We start from the raw sequence: 20,550 nt of genomic DNA, 5'->3' as shown, positions 1-20,550 counted from the left end.
CAAACCAACCTCATTTTGTTAGAATGTACAGAAATGTACTAGAGCTAGCTTCAGTTGGAATAGGGAATTTCAGCACCTAATTTCTTTTGTTGTTTATGGTTTATTCACTTTTTATGTGTTGAGTGCCTGTATTGATGTGTGTGCTTTATTGCATGCAGATATTGCTGGAGGTCAGAAGATGGTGTAGGGTCCTTTAAAACTGGAGTCACAAATAGTTGTGCACTGCCATATGGGTTCTGGGAAATAAACCCAAGCCCTCTGTAAGAGCAGCAAGTGCTCTCAACTGTTAAGCCATCTCTCCAGCCTTTGGTGGCGTTATATTTTCTTTTGTTTTTCGAGAAAGGCTCTCTTGCAGCCTAAGGTGACCTGGATTTAGACTAGCCTCGAACTCCTGATCTTTCTGCCTCTACTTCTTGAGTGTGGTGGCATCATATGCATGGGCCCAATTCAGCACCCATTTCATTCTTTTGCTCTACAGACCAGCTTCTACATTTCCAGTTACTGGTTTATATCCATATATATATCCCCAAACGAAAATCTCAGTGCTCCAATCTGAGAGCAACACACACACACACCCACACAAACACACACACATATGCTTATTTTGTTCCGGTAGCCCAGGGGGAGTGCTAATAGGTCTGAATACCATGGATAGCTACTGAAATATTAAGAATATGAACTTAATTCGATATACCTCACTCAACGCAGCTAAGCCTCTATAGAGTATAAGCCTTTGGGTGTGTGCGACAAAATCACGTAAGTTCTCAAAGGGAAGACGCAGAACCAATAATTAACTTAGCCGAGTCACAAACTGAACCGGTCCTTGCAGCCCAGTTTTCGCCCGCCTTGTCTAGTGTGGGTATTGTCGCCAGCAGCTGCTGACGCTTCACAGGAGTGCTACGTGGCGTCCTCGCGGTCACCGCTCTCCTTTCCCGACGGAGACGCCCAGCGCGACTTCCCCTTGATCTACCGCCAAGCGGATGCATCCAGAAGTTAAGCGCCTCCTCACGCCGCGCAGCTGAATCCTCACCTCCGGCCAGACTAGCCTACCCGAGTGGCTGCTCCCGGAAGTGGTGTCCCGCGGGGTGGGAGGAGCGAGCCGCTACTCCCGGAAGTGCCGGCCGGCCGGGTGGGCGTGGCGACTTGCCGCACCCGGAAGTGCCGGCCCGCAGGCGGGGCTGCGGCTGCCACGTTGGAGCGGAGCGTGGAGGTGGCCCTGGGCCGCGGAGGAGGGGCGGCGGCGGCGGATCCGGGGAGAGGCCGACGCTCGCCGGCTAACGCAGGACAGGTCGCTGAGGTCCGCCAGGTGTGTCCGCCGTTTGTTTCCTGCCCCTCGCCAGGTTCGGTGTCCGCTGCCGAGGCCCGAGGCCCGTTCTCCGCTGACAGCGCGCCCCCGTTTCGTTTCGGCCCCGCCGGGACAACGCCTGGAGTCGCAGCAGGCGGGTGATCGTGCAGGTCATCCTCTGCCGACGTTTCCAGGCTGCCCTGCTCGGGAGTGAGTTTGAGGTTAGCCTTTCAGACGCTGTGCACAAAGTGGTGCGATCCCCAAGGGCATGGAAGGGAAACAGACCTCGGGATGATTTCTTTGACTTCACTTAGGTTGAGATTTTTGTGTTGTGTTTGAACTGTTGCCAGATTTAAAGGTTCATAGATTTGAAAGGAAGGCTACTATCGTTTAACTAGGATCTGTATTATTTAGCGACAGCAGTCGCTAATCACAGCCGGTGCTTCAAAAGCATATGATTTTGCTGCTGTTGTATTAAATTACATTGTGAGGCAGTTGTAAAATAACTGCCTGGACTTGTGGGCATATAAACTTTTCCTGTGAGCTCGTAGAACGAATTCTGCAGGTCTTCCTGGAAGTTGCAACAGTTTTTTTTGATAGTTCCTCCAAATTGTTAAACTATACAGAGTTGAAACTTGGCTCTTTGTCTACAATTGTAACTCTTTTATATATATTTATATGTATAAATAAAATCAGAAGCTCGCTCACGTGACCGTATCCCCTATATCCTGATTATTCAGGAGTTGGCTAAAGTGTACTGCCCTTTTAAGTAATTCTGTCCTTGTTTCTCTTTGTTACAGCAAACCAAGAAAGGTTTGTAGGGAATAAGAACTTTTGGATAATTTCTATCTTAATTGTGAATATTACACATTATGGAGTATGGAAATGTGAGATTTGCGTTGAGTTTTGGATTTCACTGGTTAATTTTGTAAACAGTTTTTTTCCCCTGAAACATGTAAGAGTAGAAAGACATTTGTGAACTGTAAAAAGCAATGATTATCAGTCTTTTGGCATTTTCATACCCCTTTGTAAGCATTGGGCGATTTTCCTAGAAAAGCATGTGTACACTGTATGCACATACCTGGGTAGAATTTTCTGTGTAATTTCATGAGGTTCAAAAACCCCACATTAAAGACTTGTCAAGTGATACAGCTAAATTAATTTCTTTTTGTTTCTCCCTCTCTTCTTCCCCCTTTCCTTCATTCTTTGAGATAGGGTCTTGTGGCCCGGAGTAGTCTCAAACTTATTGATTAGCTAAGGATGACCTTGAATTCTGACCCTCCTTCTCTAACCTCCAGAGCTGAGGGATTTCAGGCATCTACCACCACACCGGAAGTATTTTCTTTTATTGTAGATTAACTTTTTCTCCTAACATTTTATCTTGTAGATTTATAAGATAATATGCAGTTCTGCAACCGTGGTTGATTTTTTTTTTTTTTTTTTTTTTTTTAGTTTGGTTGAGTGAAGTGAGCCTGGAACAGCTGATAGCGCTAAGGAGCTTTTGGAGAACAAATATTCCTGTCCTTTGTGAGTTATTCACGTGGACCTTTACTAAAAATGGTCCCAGGCAGGGATGTGCACTCTCTATAAGAATCAAAGGTGCTGAGTTCGTCACCTCTGACTTCATACTTTCAGAGGTGTGGGGCAGCTGTTTGCAAGGTTGCTGTTTTTGACAGAATAGTACTGTTGGCTTTCATGTTGCCACATAAAACTTGCAATGTGAAAATGAGTTTAGGACCGCAGAGGTGGCTCATCAGGAGCACACTCTGCTCTTCCTGGAGAGCACCCACATCAGGTGGCTCTCAGTCACCTACATATACACAAACACATATGCATATGATTTAAAAATACTAAAGAAAGTCACTAGAAAGAAAAAAGTTTCCACCTAGTTCAATGTAATTATCGTGGAGAGAAAGTGAGTTAAAAAATAGATAGAAGTTCTTGTCTGGAACATAATGTTCCTCGGATGTTAGGTTTTGGGTGGTTTTTGTTTTGTTTTTTATTGATGGGAGAAAGACCCAGGACCTTGGATATTCTAGGTATGCACTGTGAGCTGCACCCCTAACTCTTGCTTTCTTTGTTTGTTTGCTTGTTTTTTTGAGACCTTATCTGTTTAGCACAGGCTGGCCCAAAACTGCTGACCTCCTACCTCTAGCCTCCAGCACTAGGGTTACACTCCTCTGTGTGCCACCTCACCTAGCATGGAGATGTATTCTTGAAGACTTGTTGACGGTTTAAATTGTGAATTGAGAACAAGAAGCATCCTTAATGGATAAGCCTTTTCTCCCATCCCTTTAAATTGTGATTTCAGAATAGTTAGTTGTATTTATTTACTATGAGCTAGACAGTGTCGTAAACACTCTAAAACCTCATTTAATTCTCACAAGCTATGATGTGGGTAGCTTTGTGGGGAGGAGCAGAACCACAGAGATGCAGCGGCGTGAGTGTTGGAGCTGAGACTTAGGCTGGGGTTTCAGCAAAGGGCGTCTGTTCCAGCCTCAGTCTATCTACTGCGCTGTGATACTGACTTGCAGGTGGCGGGGATGAGCTAGCGAATGTCCTCAGAGTCCTCATTTCCTGTTCTAGTATGATTATGTTCTGGATACAATGCTTTAAATGAATTATGCGCAATGTGAATATAATCACGTAGTATTGAAAAGCTACACAAAACTATAAAGATTGATTGTCATTGAGAAGCACAGATGGCTTCATTCTGTCCCTCATGTTCTAAGAAAGTCATCTGCAATTAAATATTTGTAACAGAAAATCCAGTGAAACTAGAAACTTAGTTTGTAAATACATGGAGTAGGCTATTCTTGTTTAATTTGACTCATAGCTGACTGCATAGGTGTAGGCCGTCATTGTAACAGGGCTTTCTTTCCAGGCAGCTGCACTGAAACTTTGTTCTGCATAGGTTAATAAGAGGAATAGTCTTTACTAGAACATTGAACATTAGAGCAAAGAAATAGATACACTTAGGAGTGCTTTGAGTTCTGACTTAGCCATTTTATGTCCCCGTGGTTATCTCTGTGTTACACATTAACTAAACATTCAGGAATTAGGCAGCCCTTGGACCTTTGCTGTCAGTAAGTATACTGTAATTCTAGTCAGAATATCTATCTGTCTGTCTATCTATCTAGAGATTTTAGGGCTCTGTGTGCTTTACTAATGATTTCTAAACCCAAACCCCAGCTTAAAAAAATAACAATTTGTTTTCCTTTTAGAAATTATTCTGAAATTAACTCCTACCCACTCCTTGCTAGTATTTTTTTATGAGATTATATAAGCAGTTAAAATTAATAAAAAGGATTTATCTGACACTTTTTTTTAGCTTATCTAGGTCATTATTGCATTTGTTTCCCCGTGTATATAATCATAAGAAGTTAAAACAAAACGTCCATATACTTTTTCCATACCTCAGAACTTGCTCCGTAGTGCAGGAAAGACTCAGATCCGTGAACCTTCCTTCCTTCCTGAAAAATTAGAATTACAGCACAAGTGTATCCAAACATTAATCTATGTGTAGGGCACTTTATTTGGTTCTCTATAATCCATGCTATGCTGTTTAAATTTCATATTATCTGATGAGGTAGACACCTTTTACAAGTGTAGAAACAGGGCCCAGAAGAGCTAAGCAACATCTAACAGCATATTTAATAGTAGCAGAGGCCGGCTCCCAAACCTGGGGGGTGAGGTGTTGACTACAGTCTACCCAGGAAGGGCAAGCATGTAGCCTACCTTACCTAGCGCCTTTGCTGTGTTTTCTCCCTGTTGATTGATTGTTGTGTTGTTTTGATTCTGGGTCTCACTCTAGCTCTGGCTCTCCTGGAACTCACTGTGTAAACCAGGCTCTCCGTCCAGGTTTTTAAGATGGCCTTTTGTGGCTAGGTTGGCCTGGCACTCCTGACCTCCTGCAGGCGTGTAGCACTGTGTAGCACTGTGCCCAGCTTGTCTCTAGCACTTTGTAAAAAAAAAAGGGTTTCTTTTCTTGTTCGCTTTCTTTGAGACAGGGTCGCTGTAGCTGAGCTGGCCTCACACTTGCTCTGTAGTGGAAGATGACCTCGAACTCTTCTTCCTCTTGCTTCCGCTGCGGAGCGCTGACCTGACAAGTGTGGGCCATCACACCTAACTTCTAAATTGAGCTTTTTGTCTCTTAGTGTCCAGGAGCTTGAATGTTGGTGCATCACTGTGATATCAGAATAATAATAATGCTTTTATTTTTAAATTAAAATGATTACTGTCTGTATGTGTGTAGCATGGGTGGGTGCAGGTGTGCCCTGTGTGCAGGTGGGGTCTGAAGACAGCTTTGGTGTCCATTGAACCTGGGTGTCACACTCAAGGTCAAACACAGGCTGCTGGGTTTGCCTCCTCAACCTTAATCCACTGAGCTACCTTGCCTGCCGTTCTTAGTATTTTTTAATGTAATATTTTTTATTGTTGTTGATTTAAAACAGGGTCCCGTGGACCTAGTCTGTCCTGGAAGTAGCTGAGGCAGAATATGTCCTTGAACTCTTGATTGTCCCACTTCCTCTGGAGTGCTGGGGCTACAAGGGCCTGTGGCATGCTAGGTTGGCACTCTAACCACTCAGTTATAGCCATATATATGTGTGTATGTGTGTGTATACTCACATTTTGATGCCGGTGATAGAAAAACTGAATACTCAAACATAGGCAGTTTAATTTTGGAGTTAAACTTCTGAACTCACACTTGGCTGTTTCTTGTCACCTAACTTTTTTTTTTTTTTAAAGATTTATTTATTATATGTAAGTACACTGTAGCTGTCTTCAGACACTCCAGAAGAGGGAGCCAGATCTCGTTGCGGATGGTTGTGAGCCACCATGTGATTGCTGGGATTTGAACTCTGGACCTTCGGAAGAGCAGTCGGGTGCTCTTACCCACTGAGCCATCTCACCAGCCCGTCACCTAACTTTCTATACCTTAATTTTATGATGTATAAAATCTTCAAGTAGAAACAATGTGAATGCATACAACTCAAGTCTGCATCCCTTTTATAGAGGCAAATGAAGTGGCCTTGCTCCTCTGAAGGGCACCTAGGGCCCTGAGTGCAGAGTGCAGCCACAGAGCACCGAGAGCGTTTCCTCACTAGAGGAAGGGTTCCGAAACGCAGGCAGGGTGAGCTCTTGCACGCAGAGAAGGGGAAAGTGGGTGTGAGAGTTGGTACATTTCTGTGTCTGTGATGCCCCGGAGTCAGAGGACATCTTTCAAAGCTGACAAATGCAAGCATATTTAGCTACACGAAGGTAAATCCTGAGGGATGATGCTCCTGACTTAACCAGGATCACGAGAGCAGCAGGAAGATTATGTGAGCCAGGGCTGGAGAGATGGCTCAGCAGTTAAGAGCACTTTCTTCTTTTGCAGAAGACCGAGGTCTCACAACCACTTCTAACCCTAATTCCAGTGACTGACACTGCCCTCTGGTCCCTCTGGTCACTGTGTATACATACACAGTATACAGACATATGTGCAGGAAAAACATCCACATACGTAAAAATAAATTTAGGTAAGATTATATGAGCTAACTTCATATGTACAGCTAGAGTTAATGAATAAATTGAGGACTAATGCCATTAAATAAAATTATTTAAAATTACAAAGAACCTGAAGTATATTGAAATGAAAATCAAAACGTTTTAGAAAAAAATAATAGCTACACAAAAAGAATGAACAGAAGCAGAATACAGGTTATAAAACTAGATAACAAAGTTGGTCACGACGGCCTGCACTGAAGAACCCAGTGCTGGGGAGGTGGCGACAAGAGAACTCCTGGGCTCACCACCAGACAGCCTAGCTGGAGAGATGGGCTGGAGAGATGACTCAACGGTTAAGAGCACTAGCTCCTCTTCCAGAGGTCCTAAGGTCAATTCTCAGCAACTACATGGTGACTCACAACCATCTGTAATGGGGTCTGATACCCTCTCCTGGTGTGTCTGAAGAGAGCAATGGTGGTGTACTCATATACATTAACTAACTAACTAAATAAATCTTTAAAAAAAAAAGAGAGAGAGAAACACTATCTTACAAAAGAAGGTAGATAGCTTCTCAGGTGCATTGCTGGTACACACATATGCACACACTCATGTGCTTATGCATTTTATACACACTAACACACATGATATATGAATAGTATTCTACAAGGTGGTTTCCCTAACCTTAAATCTGCATTCTGCCCTCTTTTCCCTCCGCCCCTCCCTTCCTTCATATATACGTGGAACTTACATACTGATTTTCTCTCTCTGTCTCTCTCTCTCTTTTTTTTTTTTTTTTGGTTTTTTCGAGACAGGGTTTCTCTGTGTAGTCCTGGCTGTCCTGGAACTCACTTTGTAGACCAGGCTGGCCTCAAACTCAGAAATCCGCCTGCCTCTGCCTCCCGAGTGCTGGGATTAAAGGCGTGCGTGCGCCACTGGCCTGAAGATGACAGTACTTGCATTCATGCTAAGAGGTATTAAGGCTAGATTCCTTCATAAAGCTAAGGACATATTTGACATGTGTGCTCAGTCTCTGTGTGATCTGTGGGATAAGAACGTGACTTAATGAAGCTGCGGGACTAGCAGGAGGAACAGACAAGAACACAGGAGTTGCCTCCTGGCAGGAGGCTGGAAAGTCTTTGCTCTGGCTCAGGATCGACAAGAAGACATATGGATATGAAAAACAAATAGTTTGGACAAGAAAGTATTGATTTATATACCACTGTGGGCCCTGAAAAATAGATCATACCCTTGTACACGTCACAAAAAAATCATTATGTAAGTTTCATGTATATAGGCAGGGCAGAAAACAGCCTTTCGGTTAGGGAAACTACCCTGTAGGATACTGTAATGGTAAATATACCTCATAATACACTTTTCAGAACCATGACGTGTACACTGAATGTGTAGCCTAATATAAATTGTGGATTGGATGGCAGTCAGCATTGGCGCGTGGGTTGGAAGAAGTGTTCTGGGTGTTAGAGGGGAGGGGCAGTTGTTGTGTCTGTACTTTTTATGCATTTAACAAACCTAAAACTGCTCTAAAACACAAAGCCTGATTTTTAAAAAAGATTTATTGCTATTATTATTATTGGTATTATTGGTTTTTGTTGTTGTTGTTGCTTTGTTTCTTTTTTTTTTTTTTTTTTTTTTTGGTTTTTCGAGACAGGGTTTCTCTGTGTAGCCCTGGCTGTCCTGGAACTCACTTTGTAGACCAGGCTGGCCTCGAACTCAGAAATCCGCCTGCCTCTGCCTCCCGAGTGCTGGGATTAAAGGCGTGCGCCACCACGCCCGGCTTGTTGCTTTGTTTCTTGAGACAGGGCCTCACTATGTAGACTTGGCTGGCCTGGAGCTCACAGAGATCTACCTGGCCTCTGTCTCTTGGGTGCTGGAATTAAAAGCAGGTACTACCACACCCAGTTATTTATTATTCTTTAGTCTATAGGTACGTGTATATGTTTGAGTGCATATGTACCATATGTCATGGAGGTCAAAAGACTGAGTTGGAGCCCCGGGACCCAGACGTGGTGGTGGTTGTGAGCCTCTGTATGGGTGCTGGGAACTAAACCTGAATCCTCTACATGGGAAGTAAGTGCTCTTAACACCGAGCCATCTCTTCAGCCTCATAAAGACTGTTTTTGAAAATCAAAATTATATATGCACAGTTTAGACTTGGTCTAAAGTCACTGAGTTTATTTATTCCTTTGAGGGGCTCTCCTCACTCTATAGCACAGGCTGTCCTGGTTCATTGTGTGCCCATGCTGGCATTGACCTCTGCATGGTTCTCCTTCAGCTGGCTCAGTGCTAGGGTTATAGGCATACACCACCACACCTGACTGTGAGAATGATTTTAAAACAGGTTTAGTCATTGTGTAATCACCCCAGAAGATCATCTCGTTTATCATGTTGGGTTCCTTACTCCCGACAGATAAGCTCCTGTCAGTTTGAGAAGTGTGTGTATAACTTTGGCTAATTGTTTTTATTCTCCTGGGGTGTTTTATAGACTGTTTTTTTAGATAAGGGACAGTAAGTTGAGCATACTTAATTGAAACATTTGAAGAGTTTCATATTTGAAGCATTTGAAGATTTTTGTATATCTGCTCAGCCAGTAAGGGGTGGACAATACTGCAGTAGTTGAGAACCTCTGAAGTCTGAAGCAGTCTGGTCCTGCTCATTTCAGACTGCAGGCACTCAACTGTATGCTCTGTGAAGAATTAGAATAATAGAATATTTGTTCCAAAAATAGTTCCTCTAATATTGGACATTTCCAACATGACACAGTTGTATTATTGGTATTTGGGCATTATTAATACTGTAGTGGTTTGTTTGTTTCTATGTATTTTTTTTTTAATATTCTGGGTTATATGCTCAGTATATTTCTCTGTTAAATGTTCATTTGGCAGAATGAAGTTAAAGGAGATAGATCGTACAGCTATGCAGGCATGGAGCCCTGCCCAGAACCACCCCATTTACCTAGCCACAGGTAAGCTCAAGAGAGAAGGCTGAGTAGCCTGTCTCGGTGACTGTCATCTTCTTATTTGTTCTTAAGCTTCAGTTACAGCTTCATCTCCTGAAAGGTTTGTCACTCTCCAGCAAGATCCCTCCCTCTCCCTTTCACTTAATTTGGTGGCTGTGCCTTGTGCCTCTCAGCCTTGGTCATTGTCACATAGCGTTGTTCCCAGTGCGTGGGAAGCATGTTCATCTTTAGCCCACAGGTAGTTGGAACAGAAATGACAAAGTTTCAGTGAATGATGAGCAAACTTGACAGAAGCATTTTTAAATAGAGAGCTGCTTTTTAAAATTCTATTTATTTACCTTACATGCTGACTGCAGTTCTTCTCCTTCCTGTTTGCCCAGCCCTCCCCCTATACCCCAATCTACTCCTTAGTTTCAAGAGAGCTGCTTTTATGAGACTTAAAGCAGATACAGTACATCATGAGACTGTTACTCCAGATAAGCTTCTAAAATATCTACAGTCTTCAAACAGTTGTCTGTAGCTACCCACTCTTAGCCCCGTGTCAGATCTTAGTGTTGCACTCATTTAGCCATGCTCAGGGTTGTATGTGCTGCGGTCTCATCACAGATGAATTCATGACATCAATTAAAAGCATGTTTTTAGTTTCTCTTTCATGCCACTCTTGAGTCTTTATTTTGCATCTGTAGTTAGCATCCATATGTTTTATTAGGAACATCTGCCCAGCAGTTGGATGCGACGTTTAGTACCAATGCTTCCCTTGAGATATTCGAGCTGGACCTTTCGGACCCATCCTTGGATATGAAGTCTTGTGCTACGTTCTCCTCTTCTCACAGGTATGAGACTCAGCCTTAGGTTCACGTTATTATTAAATAGTTTTTATTTTATTTTATTTTAAGGCACGGTCTCTTGTAGCCCAGGCTGGCCTGGAACTCACTAATAGCCAAAAATAGCCTCGAACAGTGCTCTTCCTGCCTCTTTGTCATGAGTGCCAGGATATAGACAAGCGCCACCATGTGTGCAGTGCCTGTGGCTGAACCCAGGACTTTGTGCGTGCCAGGCAAGCACTCTACCAAGTGAGCTACATCCCAGCCCTGATGTCTACTTTTGTCTGTAATTATGATTATTAGAAAGTTTAAGAAATAATGACAGTGACATGAAAAACTTGTAAAAAATTGTGTAATTGCATTTTTGGGCAAGTAAAGTATACTTTTAAAGTTAATTATGAATAAAGAAAAGAACACACACACACATAGACACTTTTACCTTTTTTTTCTCTGAAGACAGGATCTCTCTGTATTCCTGGCTGTCCTGGACCTAGCTATGTAGACCAGGGTAGATTGAACTCACAGAGCTCCACTTGGCCTCTGTCTTGTGAGTGCTGGGATTAAAGGTGTGCACACCATGCCTAGCTATCATGCCTAACTGTCATGGCTGACTGTGTTTATCTTGTGGAAGTTTATGTGGAGAGGGGTGTGTGCACCAGAGTGGGAAACTTGTAGGATTTGGTTCTCAACTTCTGTGTTGGTCCTAGGATCAAACCCAAGTTGTGAGGATTGGCAACAAGTGCCTTTGCTTTCTGAACCATCTTGCTGGCCCACTTACTATGATGCAGAAAAAGGACACGTAATTTAAGAATGAAAGAAACTTTGTATGTTTTTAGTAGGTTTTAAAGAATCAAGAAGGATGAGTCCTGGCTCAGTCCTCCCATGTTTTGGGGAGCTTCTGCCTATTATAAGACCCCAAGATGAACTGTCATGTACTTCTGTGCCTCTCCTAACTTTATCTCCACCCAAGACTATACCATTACCCCCTCCTAGAAATAAGGCACAGAATTTGGACACCTTGTCTTCATTTAGAAAATTTCCAATTAATTTTGACACTGTATCTCTACTTTGAAGATTTCCAGTGACTCCCTTAGCACTTTTACTGTTTCAAGGTTGCAGACTAGTATCTTTGGAAATAGATTGGTTTTATTTTCTCAGAGAGCACTTGGTTAGCTCTGTTTTGCAAATGTTTGCAAATAATTGAATATTAAGTTGCACAGTTTCTAAATGATAAAAGTCAGTATTAAGCTCTCTTGCCATGCAAGTGACTTTCTATATACTCTGTTACTCTTGTAAAGTCTTCACTGTTTAAATTTCAGGAAATCAAGTATAAACATACAAGTAAATAGTAAAATTCTATTTTACTGATTGCATAATCAGCAAGAGTCAAAGAGAAACGGATTTGTATATAGAGAAAGATATAGACAACAAATATAATTGAACAGTTTTGGACACTTACTTGACTTATATGTTTTCTCCTTAAGGTACCACAAGTTGATCTGGGGACCTCATAAGATGGATTCCAAAGGAGATGTTTCTGGAGTTCTGATTGCAGGTGGAGAAAATGGAAACATTATTCTTTATGATCCTTCTAAAATTATAGCTGGAGACAAGGAAGTTGTGATTGCCCAAAAGGACAAGCATACTGGGCCAGTGAGAGCCTTGGATGTAAACATCTTCCAGGTCTGACTTTGTTTGGCATTCATTCATAGTTCTTAAAATATGTCTTTGTCATTTGAAATGACTTTATGAGTATAGTAGGATTCAGTATTGGGAATGAAAGGTAAAGACTTGAACCTGTGAAGTTCAGAGTTGAGATTAGAAGCTGGCCATGGTCCCTTGCTGGGTACTTTAGCACTTCAGGATTCAGGCAAAGGAGTTTGAGGCTAGCCTCAGCTACATGGTGAGTTCAAGGCCAGCCTATATTTCAAGAGATCCTGTTTCAACAGCAACAACAAAAGCCCGCAGGGCTGAGGAGAGAGTTGGTAAGGTCTTTACACTCTAAGCAGGAGGGCCCTGAGTTCCGTTCTCAAGAGTCCCTATGAAAGTGCTGGTGTGGTGCTCTGTACTCGGGAGCTCAGTGCTGAGGAGGTAGAGGCAGGGGGATCGCTGGGACTTGCTGCCCAGCTAGTCTAACCTGTTTGGTGAGCGCCATGCCAGGGAGAGCTCCTGTCTCAAAGGCGGTGGACAGTGCTTCTGAGGGTGACATTTGAGGTTGTCCTCTGACTCCATTTGCTCCTGTGTACACTCACACTTTACATGTGGGCTCACACAACCAAACACACATGAAAAATAAAACCTGCCCCAAGCAAGGCTGAGATGACGACACTAGAAGCATCCTGCCATCTGTCTGGGCACCTTTAGATATTAGGAGCCCCACAGTTTGGAAGCTTTAAGGCCTACGTTAGGCCAGCTCCTAGCGCCAGTTGATAGAAACCTAATAAACATGAACAGTAGCAGAGGAGGCCAGTTTTAGGGTCACTTTAACCCAGGAGATTTGAGTAGAAACCACCCAGGAATCCTCCCTGCAACAGAACTATGTGCCCATGAGCCGGAAGTGCGTGAGTGAGAACAGAGGCTGCTTTTCCTAGGTGTCCTGGGTCAGTTCTGGGTGCTGGCTGGAAGGTCTCCAGCGAGACACAGTGAGTAGGTGTAGGAGTTGAGTAGTTGCCCCTGTTTTGTCTTCTGTAGTCACCTCGTCTTCCAGAGATGCAAATCCACCAATACAAGCACCTGTGTGGCTAAGGTGATTGCGTCTCTAACAATCTAACCGTGGAACGGTCCCTTTTTTGTAATGTATTAGATTTTAAATGAATTTTATTTTGAAACCTTCATTTGAAAAGTTTTATAATGTTTCTCTAAAAAAGTTAAGTTTGATGAGTTATGGATAATTAGGAAGTCACACATGTGATCAGTTTGATCAATAAACATGTATGTATTAAAGTTAGTGTGTTGGTTTTAGTTATTTGGAGTTTTCAGTTATTTGTAATTAGGTCATTGTTTCTTTTGCAGACCAATTTGGTGGCCTCTGGTGCTAATGAATCTGAAATCTACATTTGGGATCTAAACAATTTTGCAACTCCAATGACGCCGGGAGCTAAAACACAGGTATCATGTTAATTGATGATTAATGTAATCAAGGAACCAAAAAGCCATTCTTTTAAATGCATTTATGTTAATTTTAAGTTTTTTGAACACAGAGACCAGTATTTAAATATCATTAATTTTTAGTAGTAAAGTATTGATAAATGTGTTTCTCTTGTAAGGTAGATGCAGGGAGAATTTGAAATCAACTTGGAATATAGAATGAGATCTTAAATAAAATGCTGTGTGTGGTGGTGCATGCCTTTAGCCCCAGCCCTCAGCAGGCAGAGGCAGGCAGATCATGCCAGCCTAATCTACATGGTAAATTCCAAACTAGTAACTAGGGCTACATCGTGAAACTTGTCTCAAAAAAATAAAACAAAATATAGTGTTTCTTTAAAGTATCCATGATCTTCGAGTGGTAAGCAGTCACTCAGCACATACCAACTGCCATGATGTGGTGCTGGGCCTCAGGAAGCACACAGAACAGACAAACACTTTAACAGCTGCTCACAGTGGCATGCTCGGATCAATCCACTTTTCCTGTGTGCCTCCTGTAGGCATCATAAGAGCCTCTTCTGCTCTGTTTTTGAATTTCTCATTGTTGTGTGGATCCCCAGTTGCACTGGCCACCCACTCTACCTGCTCCTACCATTTTGAGACCTTGAACAGTGGTGTCATGATCTAGTCTACTCCTTACAAAGGTGTTTATTTCCCTGTGGTCCAGCTGCTGTTTGTGTCCTGCCTGCTTGTAGGACACATCCAGTACCCATAATTGTATAGTCTGTGGTCTCTCTTGCACCAACATCAAATAAAGAAACTCCTTGGTTTAGAGCAGGAAGTCAACAAATGCTTGTTGGATGAGACAGTGGTAAACAATAGAAAGTATCTGAAGTCCTGTATGTCTGTGATTTAAACAATATGGACATGTTGTGAATGTATGATAGAAAGGAAATCAGTGGAATAGATGGGTCTAATTCTTTTTTTTTTTTTTTTTTTTTTAAAGATTTATTTATTTATTATATGTAAGTACACTATAGCTGTCTTCAGACACACCAGAAGAGGGCATCAGATCTCATTATGGGTGGTTGTGAGCCACCATGTGGTTGCTGGGATTTGAACTTCGGACCTTCGGAAGAGCAGTCGGGTGCTCTTACCCACTGAGCCATTTCACCAGCCCCTAATTCTTAAGTAATAGATGATTTTTTTTAAAAATAAAGGATCAGCCAGACATGATGGTATATTCCTTAAACCCCAGCAGAGGCTGGTGGATCTCTGAGTTCTAGGGCAGCCAGAGCTACATAGTGACACCCTGTCTGTCTCAGAAAAAGGAAAGGAAAGGAAAGAAAAGGAAGAAATCATAAATGAAGAATTAGAATTTATAGTTAAATTTATTTTTTAGTTTTTTGAGGCAGAGTCTTACTGTGTCATTCTGGTTGTCCTATAACTCAGTAAGTAGACCAGGCTGGCCTAGAACTCAGAGATTGCCTGCCTCTGCCTCCAGAATGCTGGGACTAAACATGTACACCACCACATCCAGCTTTATAATTACATGTGAGTATAGCAATGCCCTAGCTACTGTCTGTTGCTGAGACTAAACACTGCCTAGAACCAACTGGGGCAAGAAAGGGCCTGCTTGCCTTCTGTGTCCACACCGACGTCCATCGCCTTGCTTGCCTGGCTTACTCACTGCTTCAGGGGCAGTACTTCCCACTGTGGGCTGGACACCTGTGTATCAGTCATCAGTCCAGAAAGTGCAGACGTGCCACAGAGCCCTCTGGAGGCAGCCTCCTCTCAGTGACTCCAGTCTCTCAAGGTGACAAAAACTAACCAGCACAGTAGTGAAGTGGTTTTTAATGTTTGTTCCTTAATAGCCACCAGAAGATATCAGCTGCATAGCATGGAACAGACAAGTTCAGCATATCTTAGCATCAGCCAGTCCCAGTGGCCGGGCAACTGTCTGGGATCTCAGGAAAAACGAGCCTATCATCAAAGTCAGCGACCACAGTAACAGGGTGAGTACAGGAGTACAGGTGGTGAGCATGTGATGTTTCTGCTGGAAGTACGCTGTCCCTTGTTTTAAGGAATCACGTTTTTGTAAAATTAAAATCCTGTCTTTTTATCCATCAGTTAATGGTGGAAAGATTGTACTCCCTTAGTGAGAATAATTATAAACCCATGGTGGATATGTTTTTAAGCTTTTAAGCACTTTATTAATTTTGTGTGCATGTGTGTGTAAGTGTGACTACACGTGTGCCATGAAGCACACATTGAATTGAGGGGACAGCTTTTGTGAATCTGTTCTCTTTTTGCCAGGTGGGTCCCAAGGATCAAACTCGGGTTTTTGGGGACTTAGTGGCAGGCACCCAGTGAGCCTTCTAGCTGGCCTGATTTCTGTTGTTGTTGAAGTTAAAACTTAAATATTGATTGTGTTTATCTATTTCTGTGTATGTGTTCATGTGGCAGGATGGATGTCTTTGTCTGGCGTCCACACTCCATTGTGCACTTTGTTGGTGGTCCCAGAACAGCTTGCAGGAGTTGGTTCTCTCCTCTTACCTTTGTGGGTGCCAGACATTAAACTCCGGTTTAGCAGCAAGTGCCTTTGCATGTGGAGTAATGTGGCCTGGCTAGAGATCTCCTAAAGCCATGGTGGCTGGATCACAATGTGTATATCAGTTTAAAACGCCGCCACACAGTTGTTGAAAAGAACCTTTTTCCAGATTGTTATAGTTTAAGTGATGAGAACTTTTAAAACAATAGTTTCAGTGGAATAAAACATACAAAAATAATTTTAGTCATCATGTGGAATATTTACTAGAATTTAAATTTCTAGGTAATCCCCAATAATCTTAATTGTCTCATGAAACTTCAGATGGTAGCTGTTGCTTAAGACATTTTTCTTTGATTTTTTTTTCTTAATTTCTTCTTTTTAAATTGATCCTTTTTGAGGAAATGTTGCTTTTATTTTCATTTTCAAAAAATATTATATTTGAAGTATATATAAAATATTTTTTAGTTACAGTATTGGCATCAAAATTCATTTTAGATAGAAGTATTATTTTGGCTCTGAATTGCTTTGTGTGCATCACATAGATGAATAGAAAGTATCTGATGTTAGAGTTTGAGGCTGTTGTTTAACCCTGAAAATGGTGGTTCTCAGCCTGTGGGCTGCGATTCCTTTGGGGGATGTCTACTGACCCTTTCACAGATGCCAAGAACTGAGAAAAGGGGTGTTTGGGAGTGCCAAAACCACTGACTTGAAGTCAAATTGTGGGTCCAAGCTGGCGGCCTATGTTCTGCTCAAGATGGCTCCCTAGACAGCTCTGTAGATAGCTCTTGGTTCTGTAGTCTGCTCGAGACAGCTTTTTCTTGCTATTCTAAAAAATTCTGTGTTAGAGACCACTAGCTTTCTGCTCCAGACAGACAGCTCTCTGGTTGAGACAGCTCTTTCTGCTAATAAAAATTCTAAAAGCTCTCTGTATAGCTCACTGGTTTACTGACCAAAGTCTAGTTTTTTCTGACAAAGCCCAGTTTTTTTTTTTTTTTTTTTTTTGGTTTTTCGAGACAGGGTTTCTCTGTGTAGCCTTGGCTGTCCTGGAACTCACACTGTAGACCAGGCTGGCCTCGAACTCAGAAATCCGCCTACCTCTGCCTCCCGAGTGCTGGGATTAAAGGCGTGCGCCACCACGCCCGGCTCCAGTTTTTTATTTACGTATCAATAAAGTTATTTATTCCAGACTCCCTCTTGAATGACCATCTCAGGAATCAGCATTCTGTGACCTTAGCTCTTTGACTCTTAGGAAGAGACTGCAAGCATCAAGCACAGATAATAAGATAGCTGGGCAGTACCATTCAGACCACACCAGGACCTAAATTCAACCTAAATTCCCTCTGTCTCAGGTTGACTTTGAACTCAGGAATCTGTCAGCTTTTGTTTCTGCCTGTCTTTGTATCCTTCTGATAAGCTGCCTCATGGTATAACTGCCTCTGTTCTTTTGATCTATGAAGACCCTTATATAATTCATATTGCATCCTCTTATTTTTGCATAGTTGAGAAAGTATATATTTTTGAACTCATGTTTTTAGAGTTCCTCTTCACAGCCTTAAGGGTTGTCCTGAAGGTCCCAGCACTTACCATTTTGTTACAGACAGACACACACTCAGCTCCTGGACATGCTGTTTCTAATTATCATAGAGTCATTAAGGTTAGCAGGGTTAACATTAACATTTCTCAGAGGAATGTGAAGATATGTACATTATTATACAGACAAGCCTTCTACCCATAGCAGCTATCGATACTCATGGAAGTCAATGCTTGCTGTTCTAGGGGTGGGAGCCATGTCCTTCCACCCCTACCAAGACCATGCCAGACTCCAAACACAGGAGTCTCCTGATACTGTTGGAAAGCACAGATAATTACATTAGGATTCATACCTGTAGCAAAATTACAGTTATGAAGTAGTAATGAGAATAATTCTATGTTGGGGGTCACCACAGCATGAGGAACTATGTTAAAGGGCTGCAGCATTAGGAAGGCTGAGAACCACTGGTGTAGAAGGTTCGGAGCTGATCTTTCATTCAGTTCATTTCCTGTTTATTTCAGTAGTGACATAGTCCTCACATTTTATTTCTGCTTCATAAAGTAACATGCTTGCTGAGACATGAGCCTTCCTGTCTGCAGATGCATTGCTCTGGGCTGGCGTGGCACCCTGATGTGGCTACTCAGATGGTCCTCGCCTCTGAGGATGATCGATTACCAGTGATCCAGATGTGGGACCTTCGATTTGCCTCCTCTCCTCTCCGGGTTCTGGAAAATCATGCCAGGTACCACGCTCCTGTTTTAAGGAACTTTGTTTCTTCAGATTTTGTTCTAAAACATATTTACTCATTTTTATTTTAAGCAGTAATCATGATTTTCTCTCCAAAGTGGAGGAAAGATCATGTCATACTCACATGACTCCTTTGTTAAAGATTTTCTACCATTTATTTCAAACAATGAAGCAGGAGAGAGATGTGTACCTGTCATCCCAGCACTTGGCAGGTGAGGCAAGGACATGAGGAAGTGAGGGCCCTCAACTACACAGTGTGAGCGTGGCTAAAAGTCACCAGAGTAATCAGAACTGAGTCTGTCAAAGCACCTGAGCGCTCTTGACTCGGATTGTGCAGTTAGTCATCAGCCCTAAGACGATGGGATGCTGCATGGCTTGATTCTGTTTTCATGTAAACATGAAATGAAACATTTCTGAGCCATTAGGAGGCCTTCTGCTCTCAGTGGTCGCGAGTATGCTGAGTAGGTATTCTGAAAACGGGGGTTTTCTCATGTTGCCGTGCCATTACATTTCATTACTTTGGTAAACTGCTTGTCATTGATACTTAGGTAGTAGCAAGTTTATTTAAATTCGTTAAATTCCTTTTAGTCTTGTACTGGTTTTCTCAGGACCTTAGGAGTTTGTGTTCCTCCTCTTTAGTGGCAGGCAGACTGAAGTTTGAAGTCCTTTTCCACTCTCCTGAGTAGTAGCTTGTAAAGGAGAAAGCCCTGAAGTTTGTGACCTGTCCCGTGCTCATAAATGAAAAGATCCGCTCAGAATGTAGTCTTCATTAGAAGTTATACATTAGTATTTTTATTAAAGATTTATTTATTAATTATATGTAAATATACTGTAGTTGTCTTCAGACACTCCAGAAGAGGGCGTCAAATCTTGTTACTGATGGTTGTGAGCCACCATGTGGTTGCTGGGATTTGAACTCAGGACCTTTGGAAGAGCAGTAGGTGCTCTTACTCACTGAGCCATCTCACCAGTCCCCCTTTAGTATCTTTTATAGCAAGAAAAGATAGTTCTGAGGAATCTTAATGTTTTTTATTCTTATTTAAGATTGAGTTTATTATTCAGTAAAACAGGCAGAATTCCGACCTGTTTGTTACTTTCCTGTTGCTGTGAAGAGACCACAACCAAGGCAACTTAGAAAGGAAAGCAACAGGCATGGCCCAAGAGCAGGGCAGAGAGAGTCTGGCCCCGGGACCCAAAGTGACACACCTTCTTCAACAAGGTCATACCTCCTAATCCTTCCTTCCCAAATGGTTGCAACAGTAACAGACCAAGCATTCAAAAGTGTGAGGCCAAGAGGCCAGTCTCATTCAAACCATTGCACTACCTTCAGGGCAAACTCTCCTAACATAGACAATGTGCAGTCATTTACATGATTCCATAGGCAGTCAGTCCTCATTACAGAACTGGCTGTAGAAATGCCGATGCATGTCTTAGGCCGGAAGCTCAGCGAGGTTCAATTGTTCAGGGTCATAGATAACCAGCCAAGTGCTGACCTCCAGCCCAAACCCCAGTCTCAGTGTTCCCCTGGCACTGCACTCTACCTCAGAGTTTGGGAGTGGGCTGTCATAGTTTAGTAAAGCACGGTGCTAGATGGGAGAAACAAGGCAATCTCAGTAGTTAGCCGTTTCTTACACTACTACAAGGTAGATTGCTTGATTGTAAGGTCTCCCAGCCTAGAGCTCTATGTTTCTTTAATAATGTTTACATATTAGGCAGGAAAGATGACTCAGTAATCAAGAGCTCTTGTTGCTCTTCCAGAGAATTCCAGTTCATTTCCCAGCAGGCACATGGCAGCCCGTAGCCATCTCTGGCTCTCTAGCTACATGGGTCTGATGGCAATAGCTGCCTTAGGCACCCGCACTCATGTGAACACACACACACTTCAGAAAAAAATTGTAAAAATGAACAAACTTTGACCACTTGTTGTTGCTATGTTAGAGATCAAACTCAGGGCCTTATATATGTGTGCTAAGCAAGCGCTTACCACTGAGCTAAACACTGAGAACCTCCGGTAGTGTGTGTGCTCTTAAGAGTGATTAAAACATAATTCTGGTTTCTCATAGA

At 42.5% G+C, this 20,550-nt stretch overlaps 1 protein-coding gene across 28 annotated transcripts in view; it reads left to right on the top strand.

The window, feature by feature from the left end:
- The first annotated feature begins 1,157 nt into the window (after positions 1-1,157).
- Sec31a (SEC31 homolog A, COPII component) overlaps positions 1,158-20,550 on the top strand; it is a 56,682-nt gene continuing 37,289 nt past the window's right edge. For 27 of the 28 annotated variants that reach the window (XM_029477038.2, XM_021163771.3, XM_021163770.3 and 24 more), the window contains exons 1-7: positions 1,158-1,306; positions 9,676-9,755; positions 10,459-10,582; positions 12,058-12,256; positions 13,586-13,681; positions 15,532-15,672; positions 18,339-18,481. In XM_029477038.2, the coding sequence (XP_029332898.1) occupies positions 9,677-9,755; positions 10,459-10,582; positions 12,058-12,256; positions 13,586-13,681; positions 15,532-15,672; positions 18,339-18,481 (782 nt within the window). In that variant the 5' untranslated portion in view covers positions 1,158-1,306; position 9,676. Of the gene's footprint in view, positions 1,507-9,675; positions 9,756-10,458; positions 10,583-12,057; positions 12,257-13,585; positions 13,682-15,531; positions 15,673-18,338; positions 18,482-20,550 lie in introns of all 28 variants that reach the window. The other variant, XM_021163760.1, reaches the window with a different exon arrangement.

This window comes from Mus caroli, unplaced genomic scaffold (genome assembly GCF_978045245.1).
Source record: "Mus caroli unplaced genomic scaffold, Mus_caroli_1 scaffold_4, whole genome shotgun sequence".
Taxonomy (NCBI): domain Eukaryota; kingdom Metazoa; phylum Chordata; class Mammalia; order Rodentia; family Muridae; genus Mus; species Mus caroli.
The sequence above is the reverse complement of the archived record's forward strand: the minus strand, read 5'-3'. Positions and strand labels throughout refer to the sequence as shown.